The sequence below is a fragment of the Cucumis melo genome, chromosome 7, assembly GCF_025177605.1.
Source record: "Cucumis melo cultivar AY chromosome 7, USDA_Cmelo_AY_1.0, whole genome shotgun sequence".
Lineage (NCBI taxonomy): Eukaryota > Viridiplantae > Streptophyta > Magnoliopsida > Cucurbitales > Cucurbitaceae > Cucumis > Cucumis melo.
Window position 1 is genome coordinate 2420841 of NC_066863.1, and position 26696 is coordinate 2447536.

Genomic DNA, 26696 nt, shown 5'->3' on the forward strand with positions numbered 1-26696 from the left:
CTCAGCCGAGCAGCAAGAGCTTGTTGTTGTTGTTGTGTTGGGCCAGTGCACGACAACGCCAAGAACTCTAAAATCCCCATCTCTCATGCGGCTGTCTTGCTTTAAATAAAGTTGCTGTTGTTATTGTAAATATTATTGTTTAAATATTTTGTTCTATTCATTTATTTATTTATTTATTTATAGTTGTTATTATTATTATCCACAGCTGTTAACAACCCAACTCCCTCCCCAAACACCCTTGTTGTTCTTTTCTTGTCAATCCCCTTAATTCAACCAAATCCTAATACACAACACACACATATATGACATCGAAACTCAATTCCTCACCTCTTCCCTACCTTTTACCTACGAAACTTCCTCTCACCTCCCGCCCCATGTGACTTCCACAAATAACCAAACCACTGATTAGTGTAACAAGTTGTTGATCCAAGCTTTAAACCTCTATCTCTTATTATGACTTAACTAGTTTCAGTTAAATTTGATTTTTTTTCAGTAATATTAACTATTGGGGTACATGTTGCAGCAGACCTCTCTGCGCACTCTTGGTTGACTTGCTTTTCTGATCTCGTCTTCCAAGTTGATGTGTGTGAGAGTACTTGTACCGGAATAGTATCGAACCAACTAATTTTTAAGTTAGTGCAGAGAATGCATTGTTCAAATAAAGTTAAAAGTCCTTTCGGAATAGACATTTCCTCATGCCACCTCTTAGTTTTATTTGATTTTGAACCCGACTTATGAATCTTGCCTAAAGCAACCTCAACATTCACTATTGAAAGATAATTAGAATTACTGTTCAAATTGATATATAATGAAATAAATTTGCTAACTTATAATATAATAGAAAATTCTGAGAAATATTACGATAAACATTCTATCACAGGGAGAGCGTGACTAAAATCCAAAGCTATTTTTAAAAATTGAAGGTTCTACAAAAAAAATTATCAGAGTAAAAGGGGGGATTATATCGAACTTTTCAGTTCATAACCAAAGTTTGGTATCAGCTTTTTATTTTTGAACAGTGATATTACAGAGAGAACGGAAGACTAGCAACAAAATAAATTTGCAACATAGATCCATCTTTCTTAATATTTTATCAAACCCACGCTCTTTAGCCATGCTAGCATTTCTTCTAATCCCTCTTTTAAGCTTCTGGGGTTATAATCCAGCTCTTGTTTTGCTTTCTCACAGGAATATGCCCACTGGTGTCTCAAAATCTTCACAGTCTGCTCCAACAACAGAAAAACAAAACAAAAGGTGTATTCCTTCAACTCCAAATTATGTTGTTTATTAATATAGTAATATCTAAAGTGTTTCCCCATTGAATAATAGGGCTATATGGTTGGCACAAAAATCGTAATGCCTATTTGGTAAGCATTTTGTTCTTTGTTTTTGAAAATTAAACCTATTTTCTCTCTTTTTTTTTTTACAATATTTTGCATCTCTTTTAAGTATTTGATTGTTGTCCATGTTGAGTACGAAAGATGCGAGAAATTTTCAGAACAAAAAATAAAGACCGGGAGAGTTTGATGACGCACCGGGGGGCTGATGAGAGGAAGTTTCCCTGTTATTCGAGAGATGAACACTAAAACCCAGCCATAGGTTTCAATTAACCACAATGGAATATTAAAGATCGGTTTCTTTGTACCAGTAATGGCTGCAGCCGTATCAAAAACTTCTACAAATGATGCATTCTCTCCTGTTAGAAGATACCTCTCGCCTACTCGACCTTTCTGCATTGCTGCAATATGCCCTTCTACCACATCATCGATGTGGCTAAAAGAAAACTTGTCGTTTCCTTGGCCTAAATATCCCGGTAGTCGCCCATTGAACCGTTCAATCAGCTGATAAGAAATAACAACAGTAACACAAATGGCCCGTTGTGAAAGAAAGCTAAGTGAGGTCATACTAATGACAGATGAAGATCAGTAAAATACTTCACAGATTTTATACAAACAAGTCAGGGAATTCTGTTAAGATACTTCCTCGTTCCCTTCCTTTACTTTCCAAAAACCAGAGTACAGCACAAAATCAAGAAATAAAACACTTCAAAGACGATTGACAATAGCCTCTCTAAGACTTGACAAAACAAACCCAGCTGATGAAATAAAACACACACAGAATGTAATAACCAAGAACACAGACGAAAACAAGAACGCTCGGAATAATGCCTTTTTCTCTCCTACAAACTAAGGCTACTTAAGCACACAAAATAAACGGTAACCTGGTGCCACCCTCCCCTTTCTGGAGGTGCCTGCTCCTGCCCTATCTGCTCAAAAACATTCGTACCCCTCTCTGCCCTCCTGTCCCCTTTTTATTGCCCACGACTAACTAACTGTGGGTCCCACTTTCTGGTCCCCATCCTCCTTGCTTTCCTCCCCTTCAACACGTGTTACCTCTGGGTTGGTCTCATGGCCATGATCCTTCTTGCCACTTGTCTCTCTTTCATTGGCTTCATGTTTCTTCTTATTTTTCCTATGGTATGTAAATAGGATTGGTGGCCTAGCATCACTCTCCTCTTCCAAATCCACCTTGTCCTCAAGGTGAAAATCTGGAAACTGATATTTCATGTCAGTGCAGCTTTCCCATGTTGCCTCGTGTGGGGGTAATCCCTTCCAACTGATCAGGGCTTCCCACTCCTTCGTTGCTGGATTCTTGCGATAGCTATATACCTCCTCCGGTCGTGTAATCTATTCATGGTTTGCATTCATGTACGGGTTCAGTGGTTGTACAGTCTCTCCTCTTCCTACAGCTTTCTTCAATTGCGATACATGGAACACGGGGTGAATAGCAGTAGCTGCGGGGAGTTCTAGTTTATATGCTACCTTTCCGATCCTTTCTAAGACTCGATAAGGCCCGAAATACTTGGGTGATAGCTTTTCATTTCTTTTCTTTCTGAGGGAGGTCTGCCTGTAAGGCCGCAGTTTGAGGAATACCAGATCCCCTTCCTGGAACTCGACTTCTCTTCTCTTATTGTCGGCGTGTTTCTTCATCCTTTCTTGGGCTAGTTTCAAGTGTTCCTTCAGGGCTCCCAATGTTATATCTCTGTCTTTCAGCTGCTGGTCTAGTGTTGAGTTAGGTGTCTCCATATCCCCATAGTAAATCAAGGGAGGGGGAAGGCGTCCATACACAGCTTGAAAAGGAGTAATTCCAATGGAACTATGATAGGTTGTATTATACCAATATTCTGCCCAATGTAACCATTGGCTCCACTCGTTCGGTTTTTCCCCACAAAAGCACCTCAGATATGTTTCAATACTCTTATTCACCACCTCGGTTTGACCATCTGATTGGGGGTGATAGGAAGAGCTCCGGTTCAGCTTAGTTCCTGCCAAGCGGAAAAGTTCCTTCCAGAAATGGCTTAAAAAAACCTTGTCCCTGTCAGACACTATCGATCTTGGGTATCCATGAAGCCTGACCACCTCCTTTACAAATGTTTCAGCCACCATCTTGGCCGAAAACGGATGCTTAAGCAACAGAAAATGCCCATATTTACTCAGCCTATCTACCACCACGAATATCACATCCCATCCCTTGGATTTTGGCAGTCCTTCTATGAAATCCATGGATATATCACTCCATATTGCGTCTGGAATCTCTAAGGGCATCAGTAACCCAGCTGGAGATAGAGCCGATGACTTATTACGCTGGCAGATTGCACATTCTTCACAGTACCGCATGATGTCTTTCTTCATTCCCTTCCAATAGATCTCTCCGGTCAACCGTTTATAAGTTCTTAAGAATCCTGAGTGCCCCCCAAACACAGAATCGTGGTATGTGTGTAGTATCGTAGGTAGCAACGTAGACTTGCTTGGAATCACCAACCGGCCCTTAAACTTCAACACCCCTTGATACAGGGTGTAATGGGGTATCTCCATCCCTTCTTCTAGTAATCGGGTGATTTCTTGCAGTGCAGGGTCAAGCCTTGTTTCTTCCTTAATAATTTCCATGTCTATCATCGGGGGAGCTGTAATTTGATTCAAGTGTACTGCTGGAGATATCCTGGATAACGCGTCAGCTGCCTTATTTTCCAGCCCTGGTTGGTAAACCACTTCAAATGAATACCCCAGGAGCTTCGCTACCCATTTTTGATATTGAGGCTGCACCACCCGTTGTTCCAATAAAAACTTAAGCGACCTTTGGTCTGTTTTCACCGTGAATTTCCTCCCTAGTAGGTAAGGTCTCCATCTTTAAACTGCAAGCACTACAGCAAGTAATTCTCTTTCGTATACAGGTCGTGCTCTGTCCCGCATACTTAAGGTCTTGCTGAAATAAGCCACTGGTTTCCGGCATTGAGTCAGCACAGCCCCCACTCCAACTCCCGAAGCATCTGATTCAATTTCGAAAGGCAGGTTGAAATCCGGCATGGTGAGCACAGGGAGGGTCATCATGGCCTTTTTCAGTTTGTTAAAAGCGCCCTCGGCTTCTGCATCCCATTTGTACGCTCCTTTCTTAAGTAGTTGGGTGAGTGGTGCTGCTATGGCCTCATAGTTCTTAACGAAACGCCTATAATAGCCAGTCAGGCCAAGGAAGCCTCTAACCTCCCTCACATTGGATGGAGTTGGCCAGTCACTCACTGCCCTTTTCTTTTCTGGATCTGCTTCCAAGCCTTGTTCCGAGATGAAGTGTCCCAAGTAACTAATCCGTGGTTTGGCGAAACTGCACTTCTCCATATTCACATATAACTCCCTGTCTTGCAGTAGTCCTAAAACCACTTCTAAGTGCTGAACATGTTCGTCCATCCCTCGGCTGTAGATTAGGATATCATCAAAAAATACCAGCACAAACCTTCTTAAGTATGGCTTGAACACTTGGTTCATCAGTGCCTGGAATGTAGAGGGGGCATTCGTTAATCCGAACAGCATTACCAAGAACTCATAGTGCCCCTCGTGAGTTCTGAACGCGGTCTTTTCGATATCTTCAGGGCACATCCTAATTTGGTGATATCCGGCTTTGAGGTCTAACTTGGAAAATACGCTAGCCCCCTTCAGTTCGTCAAATAATTCTTCTATCACTGGTATGGGAAACTTGTCTGGTATCGTGACATTGTTCAAAGCTCGATAATCTACACAGAACCTCCAACTCCCGTCTTTCTTCCTCACTAACAGTACAGGGCTGGAGTATGGGCTTTTACTCGGTCGTATGATCCCTGAAGATAGCATCTCATCCACCAATCTTTCCATTTTTTCCTTCTGATGATGCGCGTATCGATATGGCCGGACGTTCACTCGGTCAGTCCCACTCTTCAGGTATATGTGGTGTTCAATGCTGCGCTGGGGTGGAAGGGTCGCAGGCCATTCAAACACGCGGGTGAATTGCTGGAGCAGTGTCGCTATGGGTTCCGCGTCGACCTTTCCCCGCTCCTGATCCTGTTCATCTTCCAACTTCCCGCATTCTAATGTCCGACATTCCACTAGGAATCCCTGATCGTCAACTCCCCACGTTTTCACTAGATTCTTCAAACTCACCCTCGTTTTAATCAGGCTTGGATCCCCTCGTATCACAACCTTCCTCCCCTGGTGATGAAAAGTAAGCACTAACCTCTTCCAGTCGACTTCGGTCACCCCAAGAGAATGAAGCCACTGCATTCCTAGGATCATGTCAACTCCCCCCAACTGCAGTGGTAGGAAGCTATCGGTTACCTTCCAGCCGTCCAATTGCACTTCAACACTTCGGCACATCCCCTTACCTTTTACTGCCGTTCCTGAGCCCAGGATTACTCCATAGTTAGGAGTCTCCTGCAATGTCAATCCTAACCTGGTCACCAAGTCCTCTGCGATGAAGTTGTGGGTCGCCCCACAATCGATCAAGATCACCACTTCTTCTTCTCCCACCTTCCCTTTTACTTTCATGGTCCCCGGATTGTTCAGTCCCACCACGGAGTTGATCGACAGTTCTATGTTTAAATTCTCCACGTTCGGCACTTCTGCTGGTTTCATCTCAGTTTAGGCATCAAAAAACTCTTCCTCCACAATCTCCAGTTCCTCCCCTCCTTCTTTGACTACCAACATTCGAAGCTCCTTATGCTCCTTTGACTTGCACCGATGTCCTGCGAAATACTTCTCCCCACAGCGAAAACATAACCCTTTTTCCCTTCGAGCTTGGAACTCGGCATCAGATAATCGTTTCGTGGGCCCTTCCCGACGGTTGTCCCCCCTACCCACCTCTCTCAGTGTTATCGTTCTCATTGGCCAACTTCCACTGACCGTTCCCTCCTTCGTGGCTGCTGCGACGGGGCTCTTAGCCTGCTGTTGTTTATGGCCCATTTTGCTGTCGTAGGCGCTGACCAGCCCGCATTCCCTTCGGACTAGCTCTCTATTTTCTATCTTCAAGGCCAACTTCATCATTTGGGCCAGCCCAATGGGCTCCAGCGTTTCTACCTCCGACTTCAACCATGGATTTAATCCATTCATGAATGTTTCCTCTAGCACCACCGTAGGCAGGGAAGCCACCGGTGCCAGTAGTTTATCGAAACGGTTCCGGTACTCCTCGACAGTGGACTCCTGCTTGATCGTTAAGAATCGGCCCACCAATGTACCTTCCCTGGTCGCGCGGAACCTCACTAGCATCTTTAGCTTCAAGTCATCCCAACCGGTGAAAGCTTCCCTCTCTTCTTGTGATCGATACCAGTCCAACGCCGGCCCATCGAAGCTGATTACTGCCACGGTAAGTCTCTCTGAATCCGTCAAGTTATGTATCTTGAAGTATCGGTCTGCCCGGAACAGCCACGAGTCGGGGTCGGTCCCGTCGAAGACTGGCATTTCAACTTTCTTAAATTTGCTCCGATCCACGGGTCGCTCCTCCTCTGTTTTTACTTCTAACTTCGGTTCTTCAGCAGTCGCTGGATATATTGCTTCGGCCATGGTGACCTTGCTCGTGAACCCTTCTTCGGTCCTTCGTACAGGAGAATCATCCTTAACGATTCCTTCAATATACTTCAGTATCACTTGCTGCTGCTGTGCCTGCTTATCAATTTGAGAGTTCATTTCCGTGATGCTTTTGGCTAGTAATGCTATGTTCTCCTCGATCATCGGCAGCCTTTTCATTTCCATCTCAACCGTCTCCAACCGTTCCTCCGTTGCCTTCGTCATTGACATGATCTGCCCAGGTATGAAGCTCTGATACCAAAATGTTAAGACACTTCCTCGTTCCCTTCCTTTACTTTCCAAAAACCAGAGTACAGCACAAAATCAAGAAATAAAACACTTCAAAGACGATTGACAATAGCCTCTCTAAGACTTGACAAAACAAACCCAGCTGATGAAATAAAACACACACAGAATGTAATAACCAAGAACACAGACGAAAACAAGAACGCTCGGAATAATGCCTTTTTCTCTCCTACAAACTAAGGCTACTTAAGCACACAAAATAAACGGTAACCTGGTGCCACCCTCCCCTTTCTGGAGGTGTCTGCTCCTGCCCTATCTGCTCAAAAACATTCGTACCCCTCTCTGCCCTCCTGTCCCCTTTTTATTGCCCACGACTAACTAACTGTGGGTCCCACTTTCTGGTCCCATTCCTCCTTGCTTTCCTCCCCTTCAACACGTGTTACCTCTGGGTTGGTCTCATGGCCATGATCCTTCTTGCCACTTGTCTCTCTTTCATTGGCTTCATGTTTCTTCTTATTTTTCCTATGGTATGTAAATAGGATTGGTGGCCTAGCAAATTCCTAAGTTCCCCATTTTCAGTTTCACAAGGCTTCCAAAAGATGGATAAGCATATGCTTTTCTATTGAAGAATAAAAATAATTTATACCAAAATCTAATTTGCATAATTTCTGCAGTTCTCAAATGATTATTAGGAAAGTAGGATAACAGATACGAATGAATGGGAAGGGGAAGAATAATTCAGTCAAAGTGAGGGGGAAAAAAGAGCCAAAGAAGTAACGGTTAGGCATAGAGGTTAATAAGGGTCATGGGTGTAATAAAATGACCTAGGATTTAATGGGTTAAATCTAAGGTAGTAGTCGGTCTAAAAACTCATTTGAGCAGTCAAAAGTGATTTAACTGGGGATTTCCAGTGTAAACAAATATAATTTTTCTCGTTCATGATTATTTTGTCACAGATATGAATTCTAATCGAGTGTTATTCCACTAAATGACATTTTGATGGTTAAGCTAGTACTCAATGACTTGAACAAGCATCCAACATAAATTTATCAGAGAAAAAGCAGTCATTACCATGCGAGCAACAACATTCCCAGCCGTGAATTTTCCAACACCATAGATAACTCCGGGATAAACCGGCACTATCGGAATCCCTTCAGATGCAGCTTGCAATGCAATCTTGTCAGCATTGACCTTTGATTTCTCGTACTCTGTACAAAAGAACTTCTCGTGATGAACCTGCCATCATCACAGTCGCATTCGGAGAAATTTGAAAACATCAATGAAGGTCAACAGCATTTATTCATGGATCACAAAAGCAAGGAGGAAGAATAATTTTCAGAAAATTTAAATCCAAATGGTACCTGGTTTTCAACGGCAACGTATCCATCGGTTGAGCCAAGCGCAAAAAAGGACGACGTATAAATAATCTTCTCGATTGTCTTCGTCTCTCTAACCGCTTGCAACACGTTCTGCAACCCTCGTACGTTGACCTAACATGATCAATCCGATAATACTATATCGTCAAAGTTTGAAAGAAATCCAATGAGCTCAGCCGAAACACAGATCTCTGAAACATTTTCCGGGAGACTTCCATTTCAATCAACTTTTTGAAGAAACCTGAGGACTTACAGAAATGAATTTCGATGGATCAGGAAGCCACGGCTCGACCATTGCGGCCGCGTGGAAGACGACATGGCAGCCCAAGCATGCCTCTAGAAGCGACTGGTAATCGGTGATATCGCCATGAACGAGCTCAAGAGCAGAAGGATCATGAGGAAGAGAAGAAAGGTCGCTGGTCGGACGGACCAAAGCCCTAACGGAGAAGCCTCGATTCAATAATGCACGGCACAGCCTTCCGCCTAGATACCCAGATGCCCCAGTAACAAGAATTAACATACTTTCAACGAAGGCAAAGCGATTGAACTTGCCGAAAAGCTTGAAATGCATTAACAATGCCAAGAATTATATATAGCCATGCGCTACATTATCAAATCTCTACACAAATTTACACATTACTGTGAAACGTGAAGGAAGAGAATTTGTAGTAATTAGCAATCTTTTACAAGTGCTGAAGTTGCTAGTTTTAGATGTTACTTTTTTATTGAAGCCAGTTGCCATTGCTAAAAATATCTATCACTTTATTTAAATCCTTTTTAAAAGGCAGTTTCTTTAAACATCTATTCATTGGAAGGATATGTCTTTTCCTCATTGATTTACACAAATTTGCAGTGGGGACTGCATGGCGCCTCTGCTTTACATTTACATTCTTGCTTGGTCCAAAGTTTCCCAATAAGACAAAGTTTTCAAAAAACCATTTAATTCCTTGTCTCAGCATTTATGGTAGTGTCCATATTCTCAAGCAAGATGTGCAATTGATGGCATGGCAACAAATGAGTTTCAGTTTGACTTTTTCCCCTGATGAATGACTACAGTCTCGAGCGACGCATCAGTTTGATGGGATTGAAGGAGGTATGTCGCCGTGTGTGCTCACGCAAGACACCTTTTGAAGAACTTGATGATCCAATATCCCAATCCTCAACGTTCTTTGGAACACAAGCATCGTAAAGGATTTGACCGAGAACTCCATGAGGAATGGTACTCGGCGAGTTAGATAGCCGCATTACTCCTTCCATGTGTTCATCGCGCATGGATTCTATGATTCTGTAGTCAAAGCCGTCCATCGCGCTGGAGAAGAGAAGATGGTCGTTTGGGGCAAGAGCAGAGTCCCGAAAACTACTTGATGGCGATGCAGCTTTTCTAACGTCGGGTGTTGTATTGCAAGAGTCGCAATTCATTTTATCTACGGCAGTTACTTCTTCATTGGGTCTAGTTCTTTGACAGTATACTCCAGCGGCCTTACTTAGCAACTCCGTGACAGCAGCTCTATATTCAATGGGAAAATGCAGATAATGCCCTACAACGCACAATCACAAAACAAGGTTTCAAAGCCGGTATCATACAGACAGAATTGTTGGCTAAAAAAAACAGAAATATTACTGCAAATTACTTGCAGACTTTGATAACGTGTGTGCCTCCAACTCCAATCACGAATGACCAAGAGAACAATAGTGTATTGCTATTCTATAACACAGACTCTGATAACGAAGATCAACGTCTAAACATACAAAATACAGAAGTTTAGGAACAAACCTACATGTGGGGAGCCATTCCATTTGATTAATTTAACATCTCCCCCAAGTTCTTGTAATCGTTGAGCAAAATTGAAAATTGTCTGATAGGGAGCAAGATCATCCTCTTCCGAGCACAAAATAAGATAAGGAGCTTTCATACTCTGCATTCGAGCATTGTTAGGTGAATTTAAATCTTGCTGATTTGAAACAAATTGAAAGCAGTAAATATTAATTCCTTACAACTGAGGCATAAAGAGTTTGCCAATATTCTGCACGGTGAGATTCAAATCTGTTGAGGAAGAGTGCATCAAGACCAGAAGCAATGTTGTGCGCTGCCCATGACACTATTCTTGGTGGTTGGGATGCTTTCATCACAGTTGGATGAAGAATAAATCGAGTTCCCAAGTCGCTGGTAAAATCAACTGGACTGGAATCATAAATATAGCCAGCAATACAGTCCCTGACCAGTTGATAATCATCCTATAGCCAGAGTTTAACATAAACCAATTGAAAATTTTCAGGGAAAACCATATGGGTTCCTCTCATGTGATACGATAAAATCTTTGAAGAAATATTAAACAACAAAGAATAAAGTTTACCGAACTATGTTGTTGCGATTCATGATATCTCTCGATTATCTGCCATGGTATGAAAGGCAAATGTGAGAGATTTAACTCCCCCTCTCTTGTGGTTTAAGCAAATTATAATAGAAAAATAAGACAAAGCTCACCTGGAGAACCTTATACATGCATGCTTTAGGCCCACCAGAAAAAGACGCAAATACTATGGGGCATCTCTTTATTTTTAGCTCCTGAAAGTAAATATCAGAAGTTTATAGCATATTTAGATAGCTTATACTTGAACAATGAATTTAACTTCGCACTTTAAAAATTGTACCGAGTTCTAACCTCGATTAGTACTTTAAGAATGTCAAATGCCAGAGATGCAGCCTTATCGGGGAAAAACCTGCTCAAAATGTTCATCAAAATTAGACAGACAAAAAATCAATGTATTCTATTATAAAAGCTAAGAGTTCATTGCTTGCCATCCAAACGGGGACAAAACTCCACATTGAAGTAAAAACGAAAACAATCTCAAGCAAAACAAATTACAGAACCACCCAACCTTAGATCCACTACCATATGAATCCAATTTTTCAGCCAACAAAAAATGGAAATCCAAAATCAAATATCACAATTCCCTTTTAGTATCAACGATCTCCCAAATGGATCCTATATAGCTAAGTATACGCGAGCACTACAGCAGATGCATATGGAATTTGAAGACTAGCCTAGCCTAGCCGCTAAAAATCTTTAGAATCTAAAAATCTTTAGAATCTGGTAAATAAATTTGTCCTTCTTAAGCAATTCAAACACATACAGGTATTTAGAAGTAGTTCATAGATTTAACAACAGTATCAAAATCTGACAATCAAAGCGGGAAAAAAAAACAAGTAAAATTCGGAAGTTGAACTCACATATTGAGGAATTGAGAATGGCAAACGAGTGAATTCCAACCCAGAGAGGAATACATATCCACATATCGTTTCAAGTGCCTCTCCTGACTAGACATCCATGCGAACGCCACCACAATCCCTTCAACTTTCCCGACTCGTTCTCTTCTTCCCCAGTAATACCTTCCTCCAAATCCCCACATCTTTCTCCTCCGAATCCAAAATCCTGTAAATCACGCAGCTATAGATAATGAAGCACTAGCCACTCAGTTTTGTCGTTGTCTTCTTCAAGCTTTTTCCTGAAAAAATATCGGGAGGATGAAGACGATTGTAATGGGAATATGGAGAATTTACTGACCGAATAAAGTAGAAAGAACCGCAAGCAATTGCCGGAGGAATTGCAATCCGAAGTTCTCTTACAAATTTTCTTTTTAATTATTTGTTGAAATTCAATGGTTAGTGACCCCAACTACGCTCCGTCTCGCCTAAGAAATCGTGCCACGTCATTTCCACCATTGCAAATTTCACATGGAAATGTATTTGCGGTAAAGTCTCACACAATAGTTTTCCTTTATTACACCAATTATTTGCGTTTTCTTTTACTAATTCACCTAATATTTTTGTTTTACTTCAATAATATCAATTTCAAAAGAGGGACAACATTTTATCTCAATTACAATTAATATACATTTGATGATTAAGTAGTTTGTCCTTTAAATTATCATCCAATCTATACTAAAAAAAGATACCAACGAGATTGTATTAAGTAGATAAAAATTAAATGAAAGTTAATTAAGAAATCAGCCTAAAATGACAGTACTATTATTTATTTACTTAAAATTGTCGAAACAAAACTCAAATTTAATTTATATGGTTTATTTTTATAGGTGATTTTAATTAAAATATCTATAAATTTTGTGGAAGTGAACTTAATCAATAATTATTAGCATAAATTTTCATGGGTTGGATCATATTTTGTTTTCTTTCCAACAACATTATTGGCTCTCCTTCCATTTTCCAACTTCCTAGATTTATTTATTTCTTAAAATTCTTGCAGTTAAAAAAGTTTGATAACTAAATAAACATAAACTAAAAAAAACTAGTGATTATCCCTAATATACACTGTCTAATTCTAATTTCAAAATGGTTCTTTGTTTTTTTAACTAAAAATATTTTAATACTATTGAAATTATATAATATGCTTTTTATGTGATAACATGATATTAAAATTTACCAAAACAACAATTTGGATGAGGAAGTAAGTCGGAATAAGAAATAACATAATGTGATTTGTTATTTTTATGAGAGTCATATTGAATTCAGAGTGAGTAACACTTTTTATTATACTTATCTTGATTGATAAATATACGTAGATGGGAATAAAGTGAATGTAAAAAACAACCTAGCTCGATTTGCATAATGTCAATCTCAAAGTTAGAAGTATGAGCGAAACCATCACTTATTTAAATGTTAGTGAGACCTAATTCCTCTATTTATATGGAGTCTCTTGAAAACTGGTCTATATCGTTGGTTTACATCCAATATAACAATATGTGTTCTATCATGTGCAATCACACAAGTCAACTCTCAACTAAACTCAAAAAATATTTGCTTTTAATTTTTCAATTTTACATTTTATGAATAACATATCAATCACATACACACCATTTTATGCATTAGAATGTACTAAAAAAATATTATACATTATTAATATGACTATTTAATTATCAATATAAACTTAACTTAACGATAATTGTTATGATTTTATACCCTAACATTCGAGGTTACGTAACTTGAGTCCATATTCACATATTTGTTGGTTATAAAATTTAAAAAAAAAAAAAAAACAAATACAACTTAAATTAAATTCCTTAAGACAGTGTGACTTTGATTATTAATTTTTTTTTTTTTATATTTTGGCAAACAATAGAATAATTCAATACCTGTTACGTTTTTGAAATTTCTCCAAACAATAGCTTACCAATCTAATGAGCAAATTATATTTAAAATCTTGTATTATTGCTTAAATTCAAATCTATGAACTTGGAAAGAAAAAGTTAGCTAATAGCTAATTAATGCCTAATCTAAAAGTTACGTGTACATATAACATTGCTATGTTGCTTTAATTGTTGACTATAAATATATATATATATATTAATAAATAAATAAACAAATTTATTGACAAATTAAGAAAAATTATCAAACAATGTTATCTATTCATTTATTTTTGAGTACCAAACCATCTTAAATTAGGCTGGAAGGATCAGAACGAAAATAATTAATTTCAATAATCAAAGGAATTTTTTTTTTTTTTTAATGATTAAAAACTCATTTCAACTTCCGTTTTCCACGTCACGTGCCGCTCGTGGCCGGCCATACTTGAGTTTTGATTTGTTCTATCGGCTTTGTGTTTATTGCCTTTTTTGCCCTTTATCGGTATTTGTCGTTTTTGTATGATATGGAATTGCCCTTCGCCATCAAAAGACAAAGCACCCGTCAGTCGCCACCGATTTAGCTGTTATCTCATACGCAACGCTCCATGGTAACCCAATCTATTATATAATGTAATTTGGGAAAACTATCTAAGTGGATATATTAAATTAATTCATGAATTTTAGTTTATAAATTTCTAAATTTGTATTTAGGAAGTTATTGAGTACATAACTTTTAAACCTCTAACAGGTTTTTGATTATCGTTGTTACTCCTTAAAAGACATAAATTTTGTAGTTAGTACTGTTAGTTTTAATCTATTGATGATTCTTTTAATGATTAAATGGACATTTATATATAAAGAAAAAAAATACACAAGGCAGGAAAAGAAAAACAGCCAAAACATATTTAGTAAAGTTGCACACCCAAAGAAAAGGACAAACATGTATTTCAATTATAATCAGTTTAATGTCTAATTTGCACTCTTCTTCTTATTACTGCACCTTCTTCAAACTTCAAAATCCTTGTAATGGATTAAAGCTTAGAAAATTCTTCTTCAAAGAACTAGTTGATCTGACTCGGATTAAAGTTGAAAATGTCGATGAAAGCAGCTGGCCGCTCTCCGATGAATCGGTGAGTTTTTCCTTGTCTTTCCCCATTTCTTTCTTTTCTGGATGACAGAAGGGATTTTGGATTCGATTACTTCGCCATTAATTCTGATATTGGATCGGTTTCCGATGCCGCATTCACGACTCCGTTTTTGTTTACATGGCGGTTTAGTATCATTGATCGTGCCTGTTCTTGATTGGCTGTTTTCGTTGTTATTCATTGTTGTTGATAGAATCCGCCGAGCTCATAAATCGATATGAAATTTCGCAGGATAACAAAATCGAATTAGACGCAAAGAAACATCGGGGTCGTAATTGAAGTTCAGCGCGACAGACTTCTTCCAAGAAATTGATTCAATTGCGTATCAGTTCGAGGACGACAAGGTGTTTGTGAAAATGCCTCAAGAAAGACATTGACTTGGTGTTTGTGAAAATGCATCAACGAAATTGGCATAAAAGTCAAGGAAGGGAGAGTGTGAATTCAGAAGGAGGAATCACCGTTTGGAATGTGTTTGACAATGTGAAGACCACAACAAAGACTCCTGAAGCTCTAATGGCGGAGATCAATGCTGCAATTTCAAATTTAGAATATGATCGAACCGCGGCTTATTTAGAATCTCCAATATCTCCAGAGGATGAGGAACCTAGTGCGAATTCAAGAAGTCAGTATGATGTTCGAATAGTGGATGGTGCTTACAAGGCAGGTTGTAAAGCATTAACTGTTGGTAAGCTTGACGAGGCTCTTCATTCGTTGAATGTTTCTCTTTCGAAATGCCCACCTGAGAAATCCTCTGCTGTTGCTAAGATTCAATCTTTGATCTCCCTCACGTCTCAGCAAATTCAGATCAGATCTTCTAATTGCCAAGAAATTTCAGAAGATTGATTGGTTTCATTCAATATATGTTTTCTTCCATCCCCATTTGTTCTTCATTTTTTTTCCAGGGATCAGAATTTCTCTCACTGTTCTTTAATAATCATGTCTGACTGTGAATATATGTTTTTCATTTGTTCAAATTTTTTTTCTGTAAGCAAGAAACGAGTCAGTTTTTCTTGAGGACACGTCCTAATTTTGTTTGTTTTGATTACGGTAGCCACGATTAGCATCTACAGCAACCTTATAACAAAAAAATTAACCTATAAATCATATCACAAATATCATCTATCACTCATTCTGAAATATATATTATAATCATTTCTCACCACTTATATAAAAGAAATACTAAGATATTTCAAAAAAAGATTTTCTTTTTATCACATGACAAGTTATGAATGGATAATTTAATTAAGTGAAATGCATAAAGATGAGTACAATTTGGGATGCATTTGTTCTCCATAAAAAAAGAAAAAATTCGCGCACTAAGCTTTACTTAGATGGAAAAAGTAAAATGTGAAATAAACAAAAATGATTGTTACTTGAAGTTATCTATTAATTGCCCATTGCTTTCTTTTATTGAATAAATGTATATTTAAGTTGAAGTATTATTCCTAAAGTATGGAAGGGTTGTTTGACCAATGGAGTAGAAATTTAAGGTAATGTTGTTGTCAACTCGACCGATCTGTAGTTTGAATCAAATACTCCGTGGGTCATACACAACTACATAACATTAATTCAATAACTTATTAACTCTCTTAATGGTTTCACAACTAAACAACTTCAAATTAAAGTTGCAACTCTAGTGGCATTGACGAGTGGTAGTCATTTGCATTGCAAAAATATGGTCAGTTGATAATGGCTAGAAATGTATGGTGAACATTTGAAATTATAAAGGATAGATTTCGACATATATATATCTCTTCACCAATTAGTTGATAGTTTCAAATCAACACCTCTTCATTTTCCTCTTTTTTTTTTTTTGTGTTTTCCAAATCAATTATTTCAATTATCAGCACGATCTTATCCATTTCTTCATCTATTTTTCATCTTAATTTTTTGAACCTCAAATGGCTACAGACTCGAACAACCCCGAGCTGGCTGTCGAGCTTCTTCCTTACCTTCGACTCTACAAAAACGGCATCGTTGACAGGCTTCTCGGGACACGTGTCACTCCCCCTGGCCTCGATTCCCGGACAGGAGTTGACTCTAAAGACATCATTATTGTTCCAGATACCGGCGTCTCAGCTAGGCTTTACCGTCCCACCGTCGTCGACACTCGCCGGAAACTTCCATTGGTTGTTTATTTTCACGGCGGCGCGTTTCTTGTAGCCTCCAGTGCTGAACCTATTTACCATAATAATTGTCTTATTCCGCTTGCCGCCGAGGCCCATACCGTCCTCCTCTCGGTGAACTATAGATTAGCGCCGGAGCATCCTCTCCCCGCCGCTTACGACGATTCTTGGGCAGCGCTTCAGTGGATTGCCGCTCAGTCTCAGTCCTCCGCCGATCAGCCCGGGCATGAGCCTTGGCTTGAAGAGCTAGTTGACTTTGAGAAGGTATCATTAGCTAAAGTCAAACTCCATCCCTATAACCTCAGTAATATATTGGGTTAAAATATTGTTTTCCTAGAGGTGTTTTTTCGAAAAAGTAGAAAAATGGAAAACAAACTGTTTACGTTAAAAAAAATCATTATACAATTTTTTTCATGAAATCTAAATATTTTGTCCATTTTTTATTTTTTACAATTTTTTAAGTTTTGTTCAATTTTAAACTCATTGTTTATAATACTAATTTTTTTTCAAAGAAAATATAGTATTTCAATATAATTGATAAAATGAGTTTAAAACAGCAACACATGTCTCTTACTTTCATTATATTTATTATTGTTTTCAACCTTACCTCCAAGCTAATATCAAATTTTTTACTAATTAAAAGGGTAGTGATATTACAAAAGTTTGAGGAATTATAGAAGATCCGAGTAATTATTGATCATCATTATCAATTGGAAAAGAAAATTGAAGGTCATAACCAAAGTTATTTTCTTTTTGGGTTAAAATACAATTTTAGATAACATATTTTGGAACTAATTATGACTTGTTTCTTAAGTTTACTTCTTTGATGTCATACTGTTTAATGGTTAAAAAACAGTCTTAGAAAACATTTTTGTCATTCAATTTTGATGAACATGAGTCCGAGTTTTAATATTAACCATTTAATATAAAAATGTGTAAGTGAAGTACTTTTTTAATCTTTCTATTTCGTCTCTCTCTTCTTCTTAGTTCTTTCCCTTTCCTTCATCCTTTCTCCTCTTCGTCTCTCCTCCATCTCCACTCCGCTACATATATATGTGTAATTTTTATTTTTTTTAGAACAGTCTCAATGAAATCCGAAACCATTTACAGTTTTTGTTTGCCCATGGTTTTTACTCTTTTCTTCATCCTGACTCTCCACAATTTCTTTTCACTTTCTGAACTTTTTTTTGGTAGTGAATCACAGTTTCTTTTACCTCAAACCCCATATTTGAAGTTGTGTAGCTTGTGTTTGTTTTTTCGTTTCAGCGCAACATGATTTAGCATTGATCAAATTCAGTTCAACTTGAAGCTAATTGGAAATCGACACCTTATGAATTTCGCTTTTCTTTCAACTATTTGAACAAATGCACTAGAATTCTCTTTATTTATTTTTGTTTTCTGCAGGGAAGGGTTGAGGGTGGGGCTGGGAGTGGGAGACGTTGTGATTTGGTCCGAGTCAAGGAGCTTGATTTAACACATTGAAGTATTTTAACCCAAAAGCCAATCAACATTTCAAATATGAGATTGTTTTGAAACTTTTGTTTTTTAAAATCTGTGATAGAGATGGAGGAGAGACAGAGAGAAAGGACGAAGAAAAGGAGAAAGAACTAGGAAGAGGAGAGAGAAAAGATAGAAAGATCAAAGAAAACCTTTTTTATGATGCCATTTTGTCACATCAAACACTTGTAACTTTTACATTAAATTTAATGTTTTTTATTTTTTTGTTCAGAGACTAAAACCATTAATTTGAAAACTTATGAACTAAATGCACCGATTAATTATATTATTTGAACAGATGTTCTTGGTAGGTGACAGTGCGGGTGGAAACATCTCCCACCACATGGCCCTGCGAGCCAAAAACTCGAATCTGGGGGCCAAAATCAAAATTGTAGGAATCGCCCTAATTCAACCATACTTCTGGGGACAGGAGCCCATTGGATTGGAGATCATTGAGCATCACAAAAGAGCAGAGGTGGATAGTTGGTGGAACTTTGTCTGCCCGTCGGATAGAGGAAATGACGATCTCCTCATCAATCCCTTCTCCGATGGGTCACCTGCCATCGATGGCCTCGCGGGTGAGAAGGTGTTGGTTATCGTTGCAGGGAAAGACATCATGAGGGAAAGAGGGAAGCTTTACTACGAAACTCTGGCGAGGAGTGAGTGGAAAGGGAAAATGGAGTTTTATGAGACGGAAGGTGAGGACCATGCATTTCATATGTTAAACCCAACTTCCGAGAAAGCCAAAGCCCTTGTCAAACGTTTGGCTTTCTTCCTTAACCAAGATTAAAGCTTCAAATTTGTTCTGTTTTAGCGACTATACTAAACTGATGAATTATAAACACTATATCTTCTCATTCACATCCCAAGCATATTGAAACAAATAGCTGTCGTGTAAACGACTAACACCTCTCGTTCTAAGATCCAATAAAATATTAATGTGATGAAAGAGAAAAGATAGGTGGAATGAAGGGTTTTAAAACAAAAGCGTTTAACAATCACAGACCCTGCAACTTTGGACGAGGAATCCTCGAAGTGTTTTTCTGGCAGGGGACGTAGAGTTCTTTAATGACTTTAGTTTGATTAGAACACAACTGTATCGAGCATTGTTCCTAATGTCTGTATGATGTTTGATGACATCAAATTGGAGACATGTTCTTCCAGGTGCTTCTTAGCATCTTGCCTTCCCACGTTTGCAATTGCAAGTTTTTCTGGTGGCAATTCATCTTCTTCTTGTACTGCCTTGTTGTACTTGATAGCCAAGTTCAGCATTTCCTGCACGGTATATAACAGACCCATAAATCACAACGCAGATTGTGCAAAATGAAATACAAGTTTATCGGAGTTAGTTGCGAAAGTAAACCGTCGAGATAATTGATCACGCCCTTTCTTTATTAGATAAGTACAATTAGAGAGCAATTGAATTGTTTGGCAACACAAGAAACTCATTTTATTCTATATTGCAAGAAGAGATGCAACCTCCATAAGGTTAAAACATAAAAGACATGCTTACCTGGACAGTCTGCTCATTAGTTTTCGAGTGTGTATCAAATCGTCGAAGTGTTAGGCCATCAGTCCATTTCTTCTTGTGAAGATTAAGCAACATCTTCTCTTCAAGTTCATTTTTCCTATAGTTAATCGCAATAGAGTAATAATGGCGATTCAATCCATGGATTAATGCCTGAAAACAATCATACGAGTCAGTGGAATGAAAGCAATAATGATTTAATGGTATTTGTTCAACACTCACTTGAATAGATGGTTTATTAAGATGGCCGAGGTTTGATGTTGTTTGACGTGGTTCTTGGCCAAGCATCATTGTCTGGGGATTAATTAGACGAAAGGCATCAATAACCACCTTTCCCTTGACACTCTGGATCGGATCCACAACTACAGCAACAGCTCGCTGATTAAGAGCTTCAAAACTCTGCAAATGATGACAAAAGTAAGCACATTTCACTCTATAAGCTCATTTGCAAATCTTCATTACACTCTTTCCTTAGCTGGAAGACCACCCAATAAAAGAAAGTATGCAGTAAAAAATTATTACAAAATAATAAGAATATACTAATACAAAAAAAAAAAAAAAAAAAGAAAAGGAATTCACCCCTAGAACGATTCAACAATGAGGTGGATAACAATATGAAAAATGGAGGCTGTTATAGAACCACAAACCTGTTGAGTATTGATGTCGACACCAGAGAGCCAACATCCAAATCCAGGATGAGAGTGGTACCATCCCACAACCATCTCAGGGCTGAAGGCAAAAAAATAAATGGTTAAAGTTAGAGCCGAGGTAAAGGGCAGTAGAAGATTATAAGTCAATAACGAGTTCAATCTTCATTCTTCAGCATAATATGAAGTACAAAAAATCGGACTCTCATAAGACATAATGCAGGATTCATCTATCAATATAAATACATGAACAAGGGAAGAACTGAGGAGCTTCCCCTATCTCCCAAAACAGTCATATCACAGACGAGCAAAAATGTAGCTCCTCAGAAGGCCTACTCTTAGCCTTACGTTAGCCCATGGTTAGCTACATAATCTCATGGTCTCACTTAACTAATTAATTACAGAAGATGTTCACTTCACCACCAAATTCTCCTTGGACGCGTCCTCTGGTATATAAGCCTAATAGGAGTGCTATCAGAATCTGCACATGCTATGGACAGGACCGAAGTGTTTGTTCAACTGAAGAATCGTGGTTATTGGTTGGGGGAAGGGGCATGGGTTCCCTCTGGTGTGAGAATGGTATAGATATCATGTGTACTGAGGACCGACATCCATGAACTCATTACTTTATTTAATTCTAACTATACCTTCATTTCATGAAAATGTCAACTAACATACCAAAAGTAAAAATGATGGAGAAGCGTCTAAAAATGGGGAGTCTTTCAAATGAAACGTAGGGCACAACCACATTCAGGGAATAATTTCCTAAGAGATCAGTTGGAATCAGCATGAGAAATGATTCCGATTCTGATTCTGGAGAAACAAAGGCCCAGCGGTAAAAATAGGAAAAGAAATTGCTGGCCAGCCAACTAAGATCACTCCAAAGTGCATATTGTTCAACAGATAAATTGTCAAAAGATTTTCTTGGCTAGAGTTAACCATCCTGGGATCCTCTAATATCCATTTTCAAAGATAATAGATTTCAATGAAATTTAAGTAAACCTATGTAAGTCTTATACTAAAATCAGGTCTATTCCAAATATTAAACACGCGATGGACAACACAAGGCCTCCCAGACACCACAGGCGGGGACATACAACTAAAATTTAAAAAGGGGACCTGTTTCTTTCAGGATCTAAAGTTTCATTTTTCAGCAATAAGATCCAGAAAATGTAGTCATTACAATTCTCAAACAATATACGTAAATAAAATTACCGTCCAGTTTGTTTAAGCATGTCAAGCATATTGGTCTGGAATACATGATCAACAGCTTCGACGCTGACACCCGTACCACTTTGCGGCATAGCAAATACATCGACCACGCGCACGGTGTACTCGTCAACAAATTCCCCCAACATCAGACCCATCACCTCCATGGGAACCCCAGCTCTTCCTATTACGCACATTGAAGTGGAAATTACATAAACGGGAAGTTTATTCAAAGCTTCAAAATCTCAATACCAATAACCTAAACCACATCCAACATCCTAAACCTAAAACCGAGCAAAACCATCAAAATTCGTTGATATTATAGAAGGGGAGAGTCGACAAAACCTCTAGACATTAAAATAGTAGAGGATTGTGAACACGTTCGAAAGAATAGGAGTGGAAGAAATAAGAAAAGTGGCAACTTCAATTCGAACAGTACCGTGCTTAAGCATCTTCAGAAGCGCGAGCGAGGAGATGTAGACCTGCTCCGACGAATCAAGAGTGGGGGAGTCCGGCGGCGGGTGCCCCAATGAACCTCCGGCTCCAGCGAACATTCTTTGTAACCGCTCCATTCGTAAAGCTTTCCCTCCGCGTCGATCTTTCCAGCTGCCGGGAATGCAAGACTTGAAGTTTCTTTGGCAACAAGACTTCCCTCGTCTGGTTCTTAAAAATGATGATTACGGGAGATGGGAAAACATCTTATCAAAATGACAATTTTGCCCTTTAAACTTTTACATACATTTATTGGTTTTTTTTAAATTATTATAAATAACAAAACTGTTTCAAATATTTACAAAATATAATAAAATTTTTGTATTATATCAGTAAAGACAAAAAAATTTCCTAATAGTGGTTGTTAAACTTCTACCAACTCATCCTTTCGAAGAAAAAATAAAGTTATTACATGAATGTGAAGAGTGGAGTTAAAAAGGAATAAAGATTACTTGATAAACGTAGAAAATAGACTAAGAGAGGAAGATATATTACTCAACAAATATAAAAAACAAGCAAATAAGATAAGATGAAGTTAGTTCATAAACATGCAAATTTCAATAATATTGTCTATCGAAATGATTTCTCATAAATCATTTGTTTTTATGTTTAAGATGATAGATAACTAAAACCTTAACTGCCCGAAATTATAAACTTGTTTAGATTATCATGTTTGTTTTGTAAAAATGTTTTTGTAGATATTTGAAAATGTTTTGATAATTTGAATTATCATGTTTGTTTTGTACAAATATTTTTTGGATTGAAAAATACATTACGTTTGTTTATTCTAAGAAAATTTCGTACATTTACAAAATGGTCCAGATTATGAACACTATCTTTTTCATTCACATCCCAAGCATTGAAACCAATACTTGTCCTGTAAAAACAAAACCACCTCTCATTCTAAGATCCAATAAAATATTAATGCAATGAAAGTGAAAGACGGGCAGGAGTTCTTAGCAATGGAAGAGTTTTTAAGCACTATTGAACTTGTTTTTAACAGTCAGACACCCTGCAACTTTGAACAAAGAATCATCCGAATGTTTCTGGCAGGGGACGAAGAGTTCTTTAACGATCATAGTTCAATTAGAACACAACTGTATCAAGCATTGTTCCTAATGTCTGTATGATGTTTGATGACATCAAATTGGAGACATGTTCTTCCAGGTGCTTCTTAGCATCTTGCCTTCCCACGTTTGCAATTGCAAGTTTTTCTGGTGGCAACTCATCTTCCTCTTGCACTGCCTTGTTGTACTTGATAGCCAAGTTCAGCATTTCCTGCACGGTATATAACAGACCCATAAATCACAACACAGATTGTGCACAATGAAATACAAGTTTATCGGAGTTAGTTGCGAAAGTAAATCGTCAAGGTAATTGATCAGACCCTTTCTTTATTAGATAACTACAATTAGAGAGCAATTGAATAGTTTGGCAACGCAAGAAACTCATTTTATTCTCATTTTATTCGATATTTCAATAAGAGATGCAACCTCTAGAAGGTTAAAACATAAAAGACATGCTTACCTGGACAGTCTGCTCATTAGTTTTTGAGTGTGTATCAAATCGTCGAAGTGTTAGGCCATCAGTCCATTTCTTCTTGTGAAGATTAAGCAACATCTTCTCTTCGAGTTCATTTTTCCTATAGTTAATTGCAATGGAGTAATAATGACGATTCAATCCATGGATTAATGCCTGAAAACAATCATACGAGTCAGTGGAATGAAAGCAAGAATGATTTAATAGTATTTGTTCAACACTCACTTGAATAGATGGTTTATTGAGATGGCCGAGGTTTGATGTTGTTTGTCGTGGTTCTTGGCCAAGCATCATTGTCTGGGGATTAATTAGACGAAAGGCATCAATAACCACCTTTCCCTTGACACTCTGGATTGGATCCACAACTACAGCAACAGCTCGCTGATTGAGAGCTTCAAAACTCTACAAATGATGACAAAAGTAAGCACATTTCACATTAGAATCTCAATTGCAAATCTTCATTACATTTCTTCCGTTGCTGGAAGACCACCTTGACCTAATAAAATAAAATGTTCAGTAAAAAAATTATTACAAAATTATAAAATCCCAGAGAGAAAATAATATATTGATACAAGAAAAAGAAAAGGCAATCACCCCGAGAAAAATTCAACAATGAGGCGCATAACAATATGTAAAATGGAGGTCGTTTTAGAACCACAAACCTGTTGAGTGTTGATGTCGACACCAGAGAGCCAACAACCAAATCCAGGATGAGAGTGGTACCATCCTACAACCATCTCTGGGCTGAACGAAAAAAATAAATGGTTAGCATTAGAGGTAAAATGCAGCAGAAGATTATAAGTCAATAATGAATTCAATCTTCATTCTTCGGTACAATTGAAGTAGAAAAGACTGGAATCTGATAATGCTGGATCTATCTATCAATATAGATACATGAACAAGGGAAGAAAACAGGGGCTTCCTATCCCCCAAAATACTCTCAAATCACAAGGCCTACTCCTACCCTTAAGTAGTAGACCCCCTCTTCCATCAGCCCATGGTAGCTACATAATCTCATGGGATCGCTTAACAAACAAATTACAGAAGATGTTCAATTTGCCACCAATTTCTCCTTGGACGTCTCCTCTTGTAGCCTAATAGTAGCACCAGAATCTACAAATGCTAGGGACAAGGCGAAAGTGTTTGTTCAACTAAGCAATCATGGTTTGGGGTTGGGGGGGGGGGGGGGGTCCTTCACAACCAAATAAATGGTTATAAAAGAAGACAGTATAGTGAGTGGTGCTCCATGAAAACAGGAACGATACTAAAACTAAAATGAATCGAGTCCACATTCAGGGAATAATTTCCTAAGAGAAGTAAAAAGTTGAAATCAGTATAGAAATGATTCTGATTTTGATTCTGGACAAACAAAGGTTCAGAGGTAAAAATAGAAAAGAAAATTTGAAATCAGTATAGAAATGATTCTGATTTTGATTCTGGACAAACAAAGGTTCAGAGGTAAAAATAGAAAAGAAAATTGCAGCCCAGCCAACTAAAATCCCTCCAAAGTGCATATTGTTCAACAGAGAAATTGTCGAAAGATTTTCTTGGCTAGAGTTCAACCATCCTGGGATCCTCTAAATATCCATTTCAATAGATAATAAATTTCAATGAAATTTAAGTAAACCTATGAAAGTCTTATGCTAAAATCAGGTCTATTCCAAAGATTAAACACGCACTGGACAGCAAAAGGCCTCCCAGTCACCACAGGCGGGGTCATACAACTAAAATTTAAAAAGGGGACCTGTTTCTTTCAGGATCTAAAGTTTCATTTTCAGCAACTTAATCTTTAAGATCCAGCAAATGTAGTCATTACAAATCTCGAGCAATATAAGTAAATAAAATTACCGTCCAGTTTGTTTAAGCATGTCAAGCATATTGGTCTGGAATACATGATCAACAGCTTCGACGCTGACACCCGTACCACTTTGCGGCATAGCAAATACATCGACCACGCGCACGGTGTACTCGTCAACAAATTCCCCCAACATCAGACCCATCACCTCCATGGGAACCCCAGCTCTTCCTATTACGCACATTGAAGTGGAAATTACATAAACGGGAAGTTTATTTAAAGCTTCAAAATCTCAATACCAATAACCTAAACCACATCCAACATCCTAAACCTAAAACCGAGCAAAACCATCAAAATTCGTTGATATTATAGAAGGGGAGAGTCGACAAAACCTCTAGACATTAAAATAGTAGAGGATTGTGAACACGTTCGAAAGAATAGGAGTGGAAGAAATAAGAAAAGTGGCAACTTCAATTCGAACAGTACCGTGCTTAAGCATCTTCAGAAGCGCGAGCGAGGAGATGTAGACCTGCTCCGACGAATCAAGAGTGGGGGAGTCCGGCGGCGGGTGCCCCAATGAACCTCCGGTACCCGCGAACATTCTCTGTAGCCGCTCCATTCGTAGAGTTTTCCCTCAGCGTCAATCTGATCCGGCTGCCGGGATTGCAAGACTTGAACTTTCTTTCGCGACAAGGCTTCCCTCCTCTGGTTCTTAAAAATGAAGATTAAGGAGGTGGAGCAAAGTCTTACCGAAATGACAATTTTGTCTTTTAAACTTTCACATATATTTAGGGGCTGTTTGGCTGTTTCGCACTTCTTTTTTTTCTCTTCCTCGCATCTGAGCTACAAATATTTATTAAATAAAAATACAAGATCAAGATAATTTGCATCCAAATCCAGATTATTATAATATTGGTTCTATTTGTTCATTTATTGCTCTAAATGTCTTCTTATTGTTTTCATATTTTGTTTAACATGTATACACACGAGTTTTGAGATTTGTTGAGAGCCTACCTGATCTTATGTATATGACGATTTAATGTATTTGAAATAACAAAATTAGATAGTTTCTTTAAAGTTATTGGTAAGTT

The 26696-nt window shown here is 38.2% G+C and overlaps 5 protein-coding genes across 7 annotated transcripts; 2 read left to right on the forward strand and 3 right to left on the reverse strand.

Annotated features, from left to right (window-relative positions):
• Positions 1-959: 959 nt before the first annotated feature.
• On the reverse strand, positions 960-9078 carry LOC103493529 (uncharacterized). The gene is made up of 5 exons (XM_008454308.3): positions 8739-9078; positions 8471-8599; positions 8181-8345; positions 1536-1841; positions 960-1223 (listed from the first exon to the last, which is right to left on the reverse strand). Exons 1-5 carry the CDS (start codon positions 9054-9056, stop codon positions 1083-1085), a joined length of 1059 nt encoding a protein of 352 aa, XP_008452530.2. The 5' UTR covers positions 9057-9078; the 3' UTR covers positions 960-1082.
• A 148-nt stretch (positions 9079-9226) lies between these two features.
• Positions 9227-12207, reverse strand: LOC103493530 (uncharacterized). Its single transcript, XM_008454310.3, has 8 exons — positions 12052-12207; positions 11718-11919; positions 11149-11206; positions 10971-11051; positions 10840-10878; positions 10481-10720; positions 10260-10401; positions 9227-10023 (listed from the first exon to the last, which is right to left on the reverse strand). Exons 2-8 carry the CDS (start codon positions 11894-11896, stop codon positions 9536-9538), a joined length of 1227 nt encoding a protein of 408 aa, XP_008452532.2. The 5' UTR covers positions 11897-11919; positions 12052-12207; the 3' UTR covers positions 9227-9535.
• A 2267-nt stretch (positions 12208-14474) lies between these two features.
• On the forward strand, positions 14475-15760 carry LOC103493531 (uncharacterized). Its single transcript, XM_008454311.3, has 2 exons — positions 14475-14757; positions 15004-15760. Exon 2 carries the CDS (start codon positions 15166-15168, stop codon positions 15613-15615), a length of 450 nt encoding a protein of 149 aa, XP_008452533.2. The 5' UTR covers positions 14475-14757; positions 15004-15165; the 3' UTR covers positions 15616-15760.
• A 784-nt stretch (positions 15761-16544) lies between these two features.
• LOC103493527 (probable carboxylesterase 2) lies at positions 16545-19256 on the forward strand. The gene is made up of 2 exons (XM_008454305.3): positions 16545-17162; positions 18694-19256. Exons 1-2 carry the CDS (start codon positions 16674-16676, stop codon positions 19183-19185), a joined length of 981 nt encoding a protein of 326 aa, XP_008452527.2. The 5' UTR covers positions 16545-16673; the 3' UTR covers positions 19186-19256.
• On the reverse strand, positions 19227-26409 carry LOC103493528 (26S proteasome non-ATPase regulatory subunit 14 homolog). Of its 3 annotated transcripts, none has more exons than XM_051087904.1 (6): positions 26092-26364; positions 21786-21963; positions 20571-20652; positions 20146-20322; positions 19909-20076; positions 19227-19670 (listed from the first exon to the last, which is right to left on the reverse strand). In XM_051087904.1, the coding sequence occupies exons 1-6, from the start codon at positions 26222-26224 to the stop codon at positions 19479-19481; spliced, it is 930 nt and encodes a 309-aa protein (XP_050943861.1). In that variant the 5' UTR covers positions 26225-26364; the 3' UTR covers positions 19227-19478. The 3 variants fall into 3 exon arrangements, with proteins under 3 accessions (XP_050943861.1, XP_008452528.1, XP_008452526.1); XM_008454306.3 differs by lacking the exon at positions 26092-26364 and adding an exon at positions 22219-22465; XM_008454304.3 differs by lacking the exons at positions 19227-19670; positions 19909-20076; positions 20146-20322; positions 20571-20652; positions 21786-21963 and adding exons at positions 23225-23549; positions 23799-23966; positions 24036-24212; positions 24473-24554; positions 25659-25836 and having other exon boundaries at positions 26092-26409.
• Positions 26410-26696: the final 287 nt, after the last annotated feature.